Raw genomic sequence first — 14,998 nt, 5'->3', positions numbered from 1 at the left:
ACCTACGACAAGGCTCCAGGTTCCCATGGGTGAACCTCCCTTTCCCCAGAGAGTGCAGCAGAACAAGCTCTTACACAAGCTCTTACAAGAGCTTAGCGATTATCTAAGGGAGTATATGGAAGACCATAGCAATCCCTTGTAGCATATTCCTCCAATAAGAGACAGGACTCTAGATTGAGGGTGAAGTAACTCTAGAACAACTTTATTGAACAAGAAAGACTTATTTACAGTTTTTCCCCCACAAGGTTACCGCCCAGGTGGACCTTGTTGAAGACTGGACGTGACATTCACAATCCAATAGAAACAGGTTCTTAAACTCCCATACAGTGTACACAAACTTACACAATGTGGGACAATCCCCCCTCCCCCTTAGCATCCACTCCACATACATATATACATCCCATACTAAGTTTCTCTTAAGGCATACAGACAGAACAATGTGAGGTCATTAACATTTAACAATGGAACAGACAGGTAAACTTTAACACAATACACATTCCCTTCCAATACACAAACAATAGGGAAGTCTGCGAATGACAGTCTGTGTGTCTCTTTCATAGTCAAGCATGGAATACACTGTGTAAGGTGGTATTAAATCTTCATATTTCTATATGAAGATTTTGCTGACAAATATTGAAGCAATCCAAACCATTACTTATTTGTCTTTCACTCATAGTGAGTGTTAGTACCGTCACATATCTTCCCCCCAAAGGTAGACGAACCAGCGTCTACTATCACTTTTTAATTTACTGCTGCGACCACGGAGGAATCATCCTCACTATCGGATTGATCTGGGGGTGTGATATTAAGCCCCTCCTGGAAGGGCCACGTTCATGGCGGCATCAGGCTTAGAATCAGAGACAGACTAAGCAGGGAATGGCGGGAACGCTTCCTCCTGGGCCTTTGCCAACATGCCACTTCAACCCGGGACACTATGGACTGCAGGAGCACCGTCAGTGCAACCGTAGGAAGCTGATGTTCCGAGGGATCTGCCACATCCATGAGGGCGTCAATGGGGGGAGATGTGACCCTGAGGCTCCGTTAGGAAAGGAAGACCTTGCAGTACAAAAACAATCTTTTGGAGCCACTAAAGTGGTCAGCAGAGAGATAACAAGGACCCCCAAGGACTCACCCTACCGATTGGAGTGCCAAGAATTCGGACTCAGCATCACCTTGGATGCCATCCCTGTTCATATGTCCCAGGCACAGGAAGAGGAAATTGAAGAGGAAGAGGAGGAGCTTCGGCATCCCCGCGAGGCTTCGGTTGTCTCCAGCATCTCCTGGTCTAGGGGAAAATGGCCCCCGTGACATCATCCGCTATACAAACATGGCCGCCAATTGGAGAACAGCCAGACTAAGGGAAAATGGCCGCCATCAGCTACAGCAAGCTGCCAGGATCTTCCCTGTTCCCTCTGCAATGCTGCGCCCTCTGCAAGGAGACCCCCTTCTGAAGGTAGGGCACATGTTAGTGTAGACTCCACTGCACCGGCCTCTGCACTGGGACCACCCTCCCCCGCACAATACCCACACTGCAAACAGTGGGGCATGCACCTAGGGGTCTCCTACACTGGGACCCCTCTAGACTACCAGGGAAGGCAGACTATCCCAGAATCCTTACAGAGTGGGGATACTGGGGGAACCCCCAGGGTCTCAGCTGCATCCTCTGCCCTGGGACCCCCTCCAGACTTCAGGTCCAGAAAGGTGGGAAAGGGAGTGGGAGAAGCCCGGGCCAACCTCTGTCTGTGAGGCTATGTTGAGGCTGACCTAGCGCGTAGCGGATTGTAAATCTTTCCGAGAGAAAAAACAGAAACAAAAAAAAGATGTAAGGAAGGAGACAAAAATTGCTAGGACCAGAGATCCCAACCGGGAGCCTAGGTCCTTACTGCTGACTAAACAGAGTAAAAAATGATTACCTAGAGCACAGAGGGGGTTATATACCAAGCTGAGGATAGCCCATGGGCGTAGGAAGGCGTTTTATGTTCTGCCTAGTTCTACTTCTGGAGGAGGCAATATAACTCAGTTATGATTGATGGAGCGCTGTGTCTGCCGAAGAAATAAAGAGAAAAAAAGAAATACACACATATACAAGCATACACATATATATATATATATATATATATATATATATATATATATATATATATATATATATATATATATATACACACACACACACACACACACATATATATATATATATATATATATATATATATATATATATATATATATTACATACATACATACATACAAACTTTGAAACCACCTTAGAAGGAAGGATGGATTCGGATGAAGAACAACCTTATCCCTATGAACCACCAGATCTGGGGAACAACAGTATAATGCAGCCAGTTCTGACGCCCTGCGTGCAGAAGTGATAGCCACCAAGAAGACCACCTTCTGGGATAAAGTAGGCAAGGGAATCTCCCTGATATTTTCAAAGGGAGGTGTCTGAAGAACCGACAGCACCAAATTAAGATCCCAGGATGGTAACGGCGCGTGCACTGGCAGAGCCAGGTGTCGCACCCCCTGGATGAAATTCCGCACCAAGGAATGAGTAGACAAAAGCTTCTGAAAGAAGATAGCAAATGCTGAAACCAGACCCTTGATAACACTCAAGGCCAGCTTCTGCTCAACTCCCTGTTGCAGAAAGCCAATATTCGGACTACCGAATAAAGATGTAGATGGAACCCAAGGGATTCACATCACACAATATAAGACTTCCATGTACGATGATAATCTTTCTGGAAGTCGCTTTCCTTGTTTTAACTAGAGTAGGAATAACTGAAGCTGACAATCCCTTGTCCTTCAGCACCTGGGTCTCAATAACCAGGCCGTTTAAAACCAGCGATCGTAAAGCAGGATGGAAGATCGGTCCCTGAGACAGTAGATCCTCCCTGAGAGGAAGTCTCCACGGGACGTCCGCCATCAGTCTGACCAAGTCGGCGTAACAAGCTCGACGAGGCCAGTCCGGAGCTGCCAGGATTACTGGAATTCCTTCCTCCTCTATCTTGCGAAGAAGTCTTGGCAGTAACCCAAGAGGAGGGAAGGCATACATTAGCTGGTATTGCCCCCACGGGGCGATCAGTGCGTCTGCGGTTTCTGCTAGAGGATCGCGGGAGCGAGCCACGAATCTCTGAACTTTCCTGTTGAATCGAGATGCCAACAGATCCATATCCGGGGTGCCCCATCGTAGGCACAACTGGTGGAAAACGTCTGGATGGAGGGACCATTCCCCCTGATCCAGAGTCTGACGGCTGAGATAATCTGCCTGCCAATTCTCCACCCCCGGAATGAACACCGCAGAGATTGCTGGAACAAATCGTTCCGCCCAGCGAAGAATGCAAGCCACTTCTTTGGCCGCTCGGACACTCTTGGTGCCCCCCTGGTGATTGACATAAGCCACGGCCGTGGCGTTGTCCGACTGGATCCGAACCGGGCTGCCCTGGAGCTGCTCGGTCCAGTGAATCAGACAAAGTCTGATCGCTCTCAGTTCCAATACATTTATCGGTAACCTGGATTCTTCCGGGGACCAAAGTCCCTGGACAGATAACTGACCGAGAATTCCTCCCCATCCGGATAGACTGGCATCCGTGGTCACTGTCGTCCTATATTTTGGCAAAATGACTTTCCCTGGCTGAGCATCGGAGACCGAAGCCACCAGACCAGAGACTCTCTGGTCTGTTTGCTCAATCGGATCTGATTGTCCAGGGATTCCGGATTCCGATTCCATCTGAGAGGAATCTCTTGCTGAAGAATTCGGGTATGGGACTGGGCAAATGGGACTGCTTCGAAGGAAGCCACCATCAACCCCAGACCCCTCATGCAAGTCCGAAGGGAAGACCAGCTGTTGGTGGACTGCTGATTGAATCTTTCGGAGTTTCCCTACCGGAAGAAAAAAACTCTTGTCCTGACTGTGTCTAGAATTAGACCCAGATATTCGAGCCTCTGGGTGGGAACCAGAAATGACTTTTGCTGGTTCACCAGCCACCCGAATTCCTGTAAAGAAATCATAGTAATTTCTATGTTTTGTAGCAAGGTCTGAGGAGACTCTGCATGAAGCAGAAGATCGTCTAGGTAACCTAGAATCGATATGCCTCTTTGGCGCAGAAGTGCCAACATTGGGGCCAACACCTTCGTGAAGACCCGCGGAGCCGTGGCGAGACCGAGAGGTAACGCCACAAACTGATAGTGGTTCTCTTCCATGGAAAAACGTAGAAACCGCTGATGTCCTGCGAAAATGGGAATGTGAAGATATGTGTCCTAGATGTCTATGGACGCTAGGACATCCCCTGGATGCAGAAAGGCTGCTACTGTGCGAATGGACTCCATTCTGAATCTTCTTATGTAGACAAAAGAATTGAGTGCCCTTAAGTCCAGAATTGGACGCACTTTGCCCTCTTTCCTGAGTATTGTAAATAAGTTTGAATAAAAACCCCTGAAAGCGTTCTGTCCAAGGAACGTGGACTACCACTCCTTGTTGTAGTAAATCTGTGACTGCTCTCCACAGATCGTCTAAACGATCCGGGGATAGTCGGCTATTTGAAGGGAAGAATCGCGCCGGTGGGAGAGATCGAAGCTCGATCTTGTACCCTGACCTTATGACTTCGCAAACCCATCTGTCCGGGATTCTGGAAAGCCATGGATCCGGGAACCAGCGAAGACGTCCCCCCACCCCAGTTATGGGTGGGGGGCGCACCTTCAGGCTTTGGACGGTTTATCTTCAGGTCTAGAGGGGGCGGGCTTTTGCTTGCCCGACCAACGACCCCTGACGCCTCCTGCAGGAGCTTTGGAGGACTTAATTTTTTCACCCGCGGGACGAAAAAAAACCTCTTGTGAGCAGAAAAAGAAGGCCCTCGTCTTTGACGAGTTCCTTTACCTTTAAAATTTTTCGGTAAAAAAGGTGCTCTTTCCACCCGTGAGATCCTTAATGATCTCATCTAAGTTGGCTCCAAATAGACGCTCTCCTAAAAAGGGGAAATTAGCCAATGCTTTTTTGGAACCTTGGTCGGCTAACCAACCTTTTAGCCACAGTGTACGCTTGAGAACCACCGCTGAGACAGATGCTCGCGCCAATAATGAAGTGGCGTCTAACGCCGCATCACACACAAACTGTAACCCCTGTATCATCTGTTCCAACAAATCTGATACCGCCTGAGGGACCTCTTCTAGGTCCCGGAGTAACCACTTGGTCCATACAGTTACAGCCTGCGAAACCAGACCAATAGCAATTATTGGTCTGAAAGCTGATCCAATCAAGGTAAACATGGTGCGAGACATAGCTACTATCTTGCGATCCACTGGATCTTTAAAAGACGGAGCGTCTTCTAGAGGAATAACCGTGGCTTTATTCAATCTAGCAATTGGTGAATCCACCACAGGTGGTTCTGTCCATTTCTTAATGAGGGTTTCCTCAAACGGATAACGCCTGTTAATGCGTTTAGAAATAGTAGAAATGCGTTTTGGCAGACTCCATTCTTCTTTGATTGGATTGCCAAAACATTTGGGCAATGGAAAAAACCTTCGCCACTAGATGCGTTTTTAGTCCCAAAAGGGATTTCAGTTTCAGCTATTTCTGACGGAATACCCTGTAATCTTAAGGTCTCTTGAACAGATACCATGAGTGCGTTTACCAACGCTTCCTCTCTGGCTATGGCGGATGCCGAAACATCCTCCTCACTGTCTGAAAAGACAGTACACGAGACACCAATACCAGATGAAGTACCTGCAACTGCAGAAATAGGCTCAGAGTCTGAATCCGAGGTTTCAGATAATAAGGGGTTAGGTGGGGGTCGCTTTCTTGCGCCCTGTCCCTGACAAGCCACTTCCACCCGGGACACAAGCTTCCATAATAGTGGACAATGATTTAATCGTCAGTGGGGTGCTGGAGGATCCCGCAGACCCCTCGAGCGGATCCGGAGGAGATACATGAGTGGCAGGGTCCATGATAATTCAGGACACCTTTGCCAGAAAACACATTTTTAAAAATTTTTTTTTTTTTTTTTATGTGTCTCCCCCTAGCGCAATAGCGCCCCTCAGAGTACCTGCTTCTCGATCCCACAGAGAGAGAGAGGGACCCCCAAGGCTCACCAACCGATGCAGTGAAGTTTCCAACCAACTGCAGTCAGCGTCTGTCTTTACAGACTGGAAGGAGCTGTTGCTTTTTCCCGGGTAGAAGGACGTGGCTCCGCCCCCTGTGTACGCCTTCCGGCGTTCCCAGCTCTCCATGAGGTAGCTGGGCTCATGAAACATGGCCGCCCCCATATAGGAGACATTAGACTCCAAAAACATGGCGGCCGGCGTGACCTGAGGACATGCATGCACCTGGTCTACGGCAAAATGGCGGCGGACCGCCGAAAACGTTTTTCCCAGCACATCCACCTGCATCTCTGCTGAGTGGCGATTGATAGATCTACAGGAGATACACTACAAATAAGGTAGGATTATACCTCCTATGTCTGCTGTAATGCTACAGTCTGCTGGGTAGAGTGTTAGCTCTCAAACCAAGTCCACTTCCCACAAACACATACTGTATTTACAAGGGGGACTTTTAGTGTCAGATATATACTGACCATGTATGGAGGGGCCCATAATTCATACTGCCTCATAACGAGGAAAGAAAAAAGGGAACGTTTACTCACCATACCGAACCAACAGGCACCCTCTCTTCACAATACCCTCTCCACCGGGGTGGGGGTTTGTGGACCACTCCGGACGCCTCGACTCTCAGGTTCCTGGCGTCCAAGCGAGACTTTTAACTCGCAAGGTCAGTCCCTCCACTGGGACTCCGTCGCGGCCGACCCAGCGCGGAGCTCTGGTCTGCACGCGCTCGTAGGCAGAAACCGGGGTGACCACTGGATCTCAACATCCAGCCCGTCGCCCGGCCCCGCATACTTACTTGAATGTGTCGCGGCCGACCAAGCGCAATGCAATGGTCTGCGCGCGCTCGTAGGCCGGCTGGGGTGACCACTAGTGTCGCCCAGTCCGGCGTTTTTTGCTTGAAGATCTCACAGGAAAAACACTGGAGAAAAAAACTACCTAAAAAATATTTCTTCTAAAGAAAAAATCTTGCCAGGACCAAAAAGATCCCAGCAAGGAGCTTAGGTCCTTACTCCTGACTAGACAGAATAAAACTGATTCCCTGTAGCAGAGAGAGGGAGGATATACCCTCAGGGACTGCCCCTAAGGTGGAGCCAGAACGTTTTGTCTTTCTGCCTAGTCCTACTCCTGCGGAGACAACATAACCCAGCTCTTGAGAATCAAGAAGACTACGTCTGTCAATGAGCGATAGAGAAAAAAACGTGCTGAGCAAAATAAAACAAAGTAGTATGGCTCACTGGCAGTAAAAAAATAAATAAATAAAAAACACATACTTGTCAACAATATATTTAATATTGTCACGTAGATTAACATCATCTCTGTCTTTGTATGGCTCAATATGAAAATTAACCTACAAAAAAGGAAAAGAAAGGGCAAAAATTACATTAAAACATAGAAGTACATTTTCCGTGCAAGCAAAAAAAAGATGTGGTTTAAACAGAAAGTGTAGTTATTTATCTTTCACAGAGGACAGTCAAGGCTGAAATTACAGTGTAGGACATATCTGCAGTGTCATTATAATCAACACATATGCATTAGAGGCTATAATTTAAAGGTCATTTACCACACTATGCATACTGATAAAACAACAACAGGAAAGTGAAGCAGAGAATAAGGTTGCCTTACAACAAATGATGCCATCAGTACTGTAGTATTACAATCATGGCCAAAAATATTGGCACCCCTGCATTTCTGTCAGATAATGCACCATGTTGCCTAGAAAATTGTAATGCTTATTTCTTTTGTTTGTATTGGTAGGACACAAAAGTGTCGAGAAACAAAAACCCAAATCTGTCACATTTCACACAAAACTCCAAAAATGGACAGGACAAAATTGGCACCTTCTCAAAATTCTAAGGAAGAATTGCATTCCAAGTCTGTGATGCTCCTTTAATTCTTAATTAACCTCACCTGTATTAATTAACCGGTGCTGGCAATATAGAAAGAATACCAGCAACCTGTTAAAATGGTGAAAAATTTACTCAACCTTTCTGTTGTGTCTTTGTGTGTCATACAGGGCATGGAGAAGAGAAAATGCAGCAAATAATTGTCTGAGGATTTGAGAACAAAAATTGTGGTAAAGCATGGACAATCTCAAGGTTACAAGTCCATCTTCAGAGATTGTAATGTTCCAGTGTCTACTGTGTTTAACATTGTCAATTAGTTGCTAATCTTCCTGGAAGTGGATGAAAGAAAAATGTATCAAAGATTGCAATTTAGGATTGTTCAAATGGTGGATACCTCAATCAATTTCCAGACAAATTCAAGCTGACCTTCAAGCACAGGGTGCAACTGTATCAGCTTTCACTATACATCACCATCCATCTGAATGAAAAGGTTGCTATAGAAGGAGACTCAGAAAGATCCCACTGCTGACTCAAACATTAAGCCAGATTGGGGTTTGCCAAAACCTGAAACAAACTTACAGCTTTTTGGTAAAGCCCATCATTCTACTGTTCAGAAAAAGGAATGAGGCCTTTAACCACTTCCAGACTGCCCGCCCCAGTTATACGTCACTAGTTTGACGTTAAATACTGGGGTTATGGCAGCAGACAGCTGCCATAACCATGGTATTTTTTTACTGGACAGGAGGTCCTCTTTCTCATAAAAGTGGTCCCAGCTGGGTCACTTATGGGCGGTGGGTGCCCCCCCCTCCCGCTGCTTTCCGGACGTTTTCGCCACTACAGGAACCGACGGTAGTGGGGAAAAAAATCTGGTCCTCTCCCCTTCTAGGCAGGAAGTCAAGTGAGGGCAAGCTGGCCCCCACTAGGCTATGGCCTTGGAGGACCAAAGCCCATCTTTTCATGATGAAAAAAAAAAAACTTTTTGAGCTTTTTAAGGTAGATGTGAGATTTGAGGTCTTTTTGATCCCAGATCACACATAAAAAAAGAGGACCTGTACTGCTTATTTCTATTACAAGGGATGTTTACATTCCTTGTACTAGGAATAAAAGTGATCAAAACTTTTTTTTTCTTTAAAAGGGACAGTGTAAAAATAAAAAAGGTAAAAAAAAATGCTCTTACTCCTTCCCTCAGAGCATTGAAGATGGGTCGTGGCTGGGTTTTCCAGCATTACAACAACCCTAAACACACAGCCAGGGCAACTGAGTGGCTCCGTAATAAGCATCTCAAGAGGTCCTGGAGTGGCCTAGCCAGTCTCCAGACCTGAACTCAATAGAAGATCTTTGGAGGGAGCTGAAAGTCCGTACTGCCCAGCGACAGCCCCGAAACCTGAAAGATCTGGAGAAGCTCTGTATGGAGAAGTGGGCCAAAATCCCTGCTGCAGTGTGTGCAAACCTGGTCAAGAACTACAGGACACGTATGATCTCTAATTGCAAACAAAGGTTTCTGTACCAAATTTTAAGTTCTGCTTCAAATACTTATGGCATGCAATAAAATGCAAATTAATTATTTAAGAAAAAAAAAATCATACAATGTAGTTTTCTGGATTTTTTGTTTTAGATTCGGTCTCTCACAGTTGAAGAGTACCGATGATAAAAATGTATGTATGTATGCATGCATGCATATATATATATATATTATATATATATATATATATATATATATATAAAATGTTTGGGGGTTCCAAGTCATTTTCTAGCAAAAGATAGATGTAATAGAGGCACTAGATGTCTTGACAGTGTGCATGGCATTATGGAATCTAAAGACTGCCAAAGACTTCTGGGGTGCAATATAGAGTGCAACTGGTTAAAGTGATTGTAAAGTTTCGTTTTTTTTTTTTTTTTTTTTCTCTTCTTTTCCATTAAAATAACAGACCTGTTATACTTACTTCCTATGAGCAGTGGCTTTGCACAAGGCAGCCCAGATCCTCCTTTTCTCTGGTCACTCTTCAGCTCCCCTGGCTTCTACCACTTGTTAAGTGCCCCCAGAGTAAGCAGCTTGTTATGGGGGCAACCGACCCGAGCTGCAGCTTCGTGTATCTATTCAGACACAGAACCGCTGTTCGGTTCCGCCCTTCTCTCTCCTGATTGGCTAAGTTTAATTGAAAGCAGCGGGAGCCAATGGCTGAGGCACTCATGGACATTGCTGGATAGAGATGGGGCTCGGGTATTAGGGGGGCTGCTACATACAGGCTTTTTATCTTAATGCATAGAATGCATTAAGATAAAAAAAACCTTCTGACTTTACAACCCCTTTAAGTCGAAGAAGGTTTTCAATTCCTGAGTATGCAAGGTTTTTTTTTCCTCTAAATCCTGACTGCCATTCTAGTTTGGTCAATACTGAAAATCAAAAAATGAAATGTGGTTAGAGTTAGGGAAGTGGACATTTGCCAGGATTAATGTATTTGGCATTATGTGCCACCACCATGTTTCATGGTGCGTTTAGGGTGATGTGTAGTGTTAGTTTTCCACCACACAGCATTTTTCTTTTAAGCCTTCAAGGCTGACAAACAAAAATCTGTCCTTGTCTGAATCTAAGACCCCTGAATCTGGAAACTGCCATAGTATCAATTTGGAAAGTAAAATGCTCTGTTCGAATCCTTGGATTTTGTACACAGAAATGCGCTATGATAAACAGTAGGAAAACTATTCTGTAATTTTGGGGTTTTGTCAGCTCGGAAATGTGTTTCTTGTAAGACCTCAATGTAAGCTCTTGGTCTCCAATGGCATCCAAACACAAGGTCCACTTTTCAGGTAGATTTAGCCCTAAACGTTCCATGAGACATCATTGGTAATGGGCAGAGGATAGGAAGAAGAAAAAAAAAAAGAAAAAAAACACACAAAATCCTAGAACTCGTGTCTCAGGAGAAAACCTGAGAATACAATGCAAATGCAATTATTTTAGTAAATAAAACTGCATATCTTTTCTCATCAACAGTCCTTGTAGGAGGAGTTTTCTGACTGTGCTATGAGACTCCAAGACCCCTGACCCTCTGTCTGGACAGTGTTTATTGCCCTGTGCTGATCACATGCACTCTCCCAAGCAAAATAAAAAAAAAAAAAAACCACTCTCTAGCAATACACACTGAGCATATGCAGCCCGACTCCATAAACTCTGTTATCAGGAAATTATCAGGGGACAGTGGAAGGAGGGGATGATCAGAGAAGACAGGATCAAACAGCCTTTTTACACAATGCTGAGGATTAACCCCTTTGGTTCCACAGTAAGTAAAACAAGCATGCTTTATGGCATATACAGACTGATTTTACTGTTGTGAGTTAAGTAACACTTTAAAGCATACACAAATTCAGAGTAACCCAAGGGACTGTTGCGTGATGCAAGCATAGCCCATCTCCTGTTATATTCCCTTTAATCTATATATAGTGCCTTGAAAAATAAATGATTCATACCCCTTGAAATTTTCCACATTTTGTCATGTTACAACCAGAAACGTATTTTATTGGGATTTCATGTGATAGACCAACACAAAGTGACACATAATTTTGAAGTAGAAGGATAATGATAAACGGTTTTCAAAATTTTTAAAATATAAAGATCTGAAAAGTGTGGTGTGCATTTGTATTCAGCCCCCTTTACTCCGATACCTCTAACTAAAATCTAGTGGAACCAGTTACATTTAGAAGTCACCTAATTAGTAAATAGAGTCCACCTGTGTAATTTAATCTCAGTATAAACACGGCTGTTCTGTGAAGCCCTCAGTGGTATGCTAGAGAACCTTGGTGAACAAACAGCATCAGGAAGGCCAAGGAACACACCAGACAGGTCAGGGATAAAGTTGTGGAGAGGTTTAAAGCAGGGTTAGGTTGTAAAAAAAAATATGCCAAGCTTTGAGAATCTCATAGAGCACGGTTCAATCCACCATCTGAAAATGGAAAGAGTATGGCATAACTGCAAACCTACCAAAACATGGCCGTTCACCTAAACTGACAGGCCGGGCAAGGAGAGCATTAATCAGAGAAGCAGCTAAGAGGCCCCGTGGTAACTCTGGAGGCGCTTCAGAGGCCCACAGCTCAGGTGGAAGAATCTGTCCACAGGACATTAGTCGTGCATTCCACAAATCTGGACTTTATGGAAGAGTGGCAGGAAGAAAGACATTGTTGAAAGAAAGGCAATTGGAAGTCCCGTTTGCAGTTTGTGAGAAGTCATGTGGGTGATACAGCAAACATGTGGAAGAAGGTGCTCTGGTCAGATGAGACCAAAATTTAACTTGAAGGCTTAAAAGAAAAAACGCTGTGTGGTGGAAAACTAACACTGCACATCACCCTAAACACACCATGAAACATGGTGATGGCAGCATCATGTTGTGGGGATGCTTTTCTTGGGCAGGGACAGGGAAGCTGGTCAGAGTTGATGGGAAGATGCATGGTGCCAAATACAGGGAAATCTTACAGGAAAACCTGTAGAGTCTGCAAAAAGAGTATGGAAGAGAAGCGGTTTAACCTTAAACTGTATAGAGGCTTCTTTACTGTCAGAGCAGTAAAGGATGTGGAATTCTCTTCCACAAGCAAGTGGTATCAGCAGGGAGTGTAGATAGTTTAAAAAAACTATTAGATGGGCACCTTAGCAAGCACAATATACGGGGATATACAATGTACTCATGGCAAACACATACACACACACCATAGGTTGAACTGCATGGACTGGTGTCTTTTTTTCCAACCTTACAAACTATATAACTTGAGACTGGGGTCGATGTTCACCATCCAGTAGGACAACGACCCTAAACATATAGCCAGAGCTACAATGGAATGGTTTGAATCAAAGCATATTTATGTGTTTGATTGGCCCAGCCAAAGTTCAGACCTAAATCCATTTGAGAATCAGTGGCATGACTTGAAAATTGCTGTTTACATATACTCTCTGTCCAATCTGACAAGGTTTGAGCTATTTTGCAAAGAAGAGTGGGCAAAAATTTGACTCTAGATATGCAAAGCTGGTAGAGACATCCCCAAAAAGACTTGAAGCTGTAATTGCAGCGAAAGGTGATTCTACAAAGTATTCTCAGGGGGGGCTGAATACAAATGCATGTCACACTTTTCAGATATTTGTAGAATTTGAAAACCATTTATCATTTTCCTTCCACTTCACAATTATTTGCCACGTTGTGCTGGTCTATCACATAAAATGCCAATAAAATACATTTATGTTTTTGGTTATAACAAGACAAATTGTGGAAAATTTCAAGGGGTGTGAATACTTTTTCAAGGCACTGTATCTCTTGTCCACCTGAGCAGACAGTATAGTATACCCAGACCATGAGCTCTTGGTAGGATATGGGAAGGTGGGAGTACTGCAACTAATAGAACAACATGCATCAGCCAACAGTGGCAGAACCCACAATTGAAAACAGGAAATATTCAATAGCAGTTATGTGAATCAACAGTACAGGGTCTTTAAATAATAAGTGTCAGGCCTGTCATACTGCAGCTCCTGAGGGGGGGATGGTGGGGCTGCCACAGACTCCGCATAACCAGAGGGAGAAGCAGTCAGGCTGAAAATTTAAGGAAAGAAGCTAGACCCCAACCCCTAACGTCCCAGCTGAAAGTAGATAAAGTGATTGTAAACAATCAGCTTGTAAAACAATCCATTCAGTTTAAAACATAAAAGGCAAAACCATTTGTTTATAGATATTAAAAAACATCAATTCCTTGGTTTCCTTTTTTCGGAAGCAATCACATTCCCGCTGTTCTCAGCTGCATAAGAGATGGGGCGAGGAGAAGCAACAATATACAAAGCTTCCCAGTAAATGGTTGGGCAGGGGAGGGGTGTTAGGACATGCTAGCACGGAACCTATAGCAGTAGGGGCAGACATTCTGTACCAGGGTCTTTACATTGCCGTTACCTCGACAGCTAACCACTTTGCCAGGAATAGGCCTAGCATGGAACCTCTAGCAGTAGGGGCAGACATTCTGTACCAGGGTCTTTACATTGCTGTTACCTCGACAGCTAAACACTTTGCCAGGAATAGGCCTAGCATGGAACCTATAGCAGTAGGGGCAGACATTCTGTACCAGGGTCTTTACATTGCTGTTACCTCGACAGCTAACCACTTTGCCAGGAATAGGCCAGGTTTAATAGGAACCTCTGGTCCCTCACAGCACTGCATAAAAATAAATCCTGAAATTCAATCGACTTATTATTACTTGTTCTAGGTCATTGCGAAAGATCCAAAAAGGAAAATACAGGATTAGCCAGAACCCGTTGAAGACAGGTCACTGACCCCCGCTAACTATCAAAGAAAATACAACAGGAATTCGTTAAAAACAGGTTCCATCCTGGGAGTTCAATGGATAAAGGTATTAGAAAATCCAAATCTTCCAAGAAATGAGGTAGGGATTGTTGTAGTAGGCCTCTACCATTTGTTACTATTTGGTGTTATAGCTGGACCCCCTTGGTGGTGTTGTACCCTCCATCTTTTGCCAGCTCTGTCAGCAGGCACAGGCAGCTGAGGGGGTGGGGAGGTTGAGAAGTCAAACCAGTTCGGAACCTGGAGAGGTTCTATATCAACAAATTCAAACAAAACGGGTATCGCCGAGGGATGTTTCAGCGTACAAGAGCTATTACCATTATGAACACTGAGGTGAAATGGGTGACCTAATTTGTAAGGCAGGCCTTGAGATCGGAGCTCATCCAGGGGAGGTTTAGGGATCATCTCATTTGCAGCATTTTCTTGAAGACATCCCTTATGCCAGGCCCTTGGTAGGTTTCATCTTTCATGGTAAATTAATGCAGACAACGCAACACATCCTGGGGATGGTCAGGGTTGGTGGAACTGGGTCCCATCGCTCTGTGGATCCTAATGATCGTAATATCGGTCTGAGGTGAGCGATCCAGATATCTTTTAAAGATCACAGTGACCATGGCCTGAAGTCTGTTTTGTGGCTTCTGGGATACCCCTCAGCCTGATGTTATAACGGTAGCTGTAGTTTTCTAGGTCATCAATTAAAAGATGCAGCTGTGTCACCTGTGAACTAAG

General features: G+C 44.7%; 1 protein-coding gene across 1 annotated transcript in view; it reads right to left on the bottom strand.

Annotated features, from left to right (window-relative positions):
• The window catches only part of MANEA (mannosidase endo-alpha), a 79,069-nt gene that overhangs the window by 5,068 nt on the left and 59,003 nt on the right, over positions 1 to 14,998 (bottom strand). Inside the window, exon 4 of the mRNA XM_082248827.1 lies at positions 7,374 to 7,450. Coding sequence (XP_082104953.1) covers positions 7,374 to 7,450 — 77 coding nt within the window. The remainder of the gene's footprint in view (positions 1 to 7,373; positions 7,451 to 14,998) is intronic.

The sequence above is a fragment of the Pelophylax lessonae genome, assembly GCF_965119305.1.
Source record: "Pelophylax lessonae genome assembly, chromosome: 3".
Classification (NCBI taxonomy): Eukaryota; Metazoa; Chordata; class Amphibia; order Anura; family Ranidae; genus Pelophylax; species Pelophylax lessonae.
The sequence above is the reverse complement of the archived record's forward strand: the minus strand, read 5'-3'. Positions and strand labels throughout refer to the sequence as shown.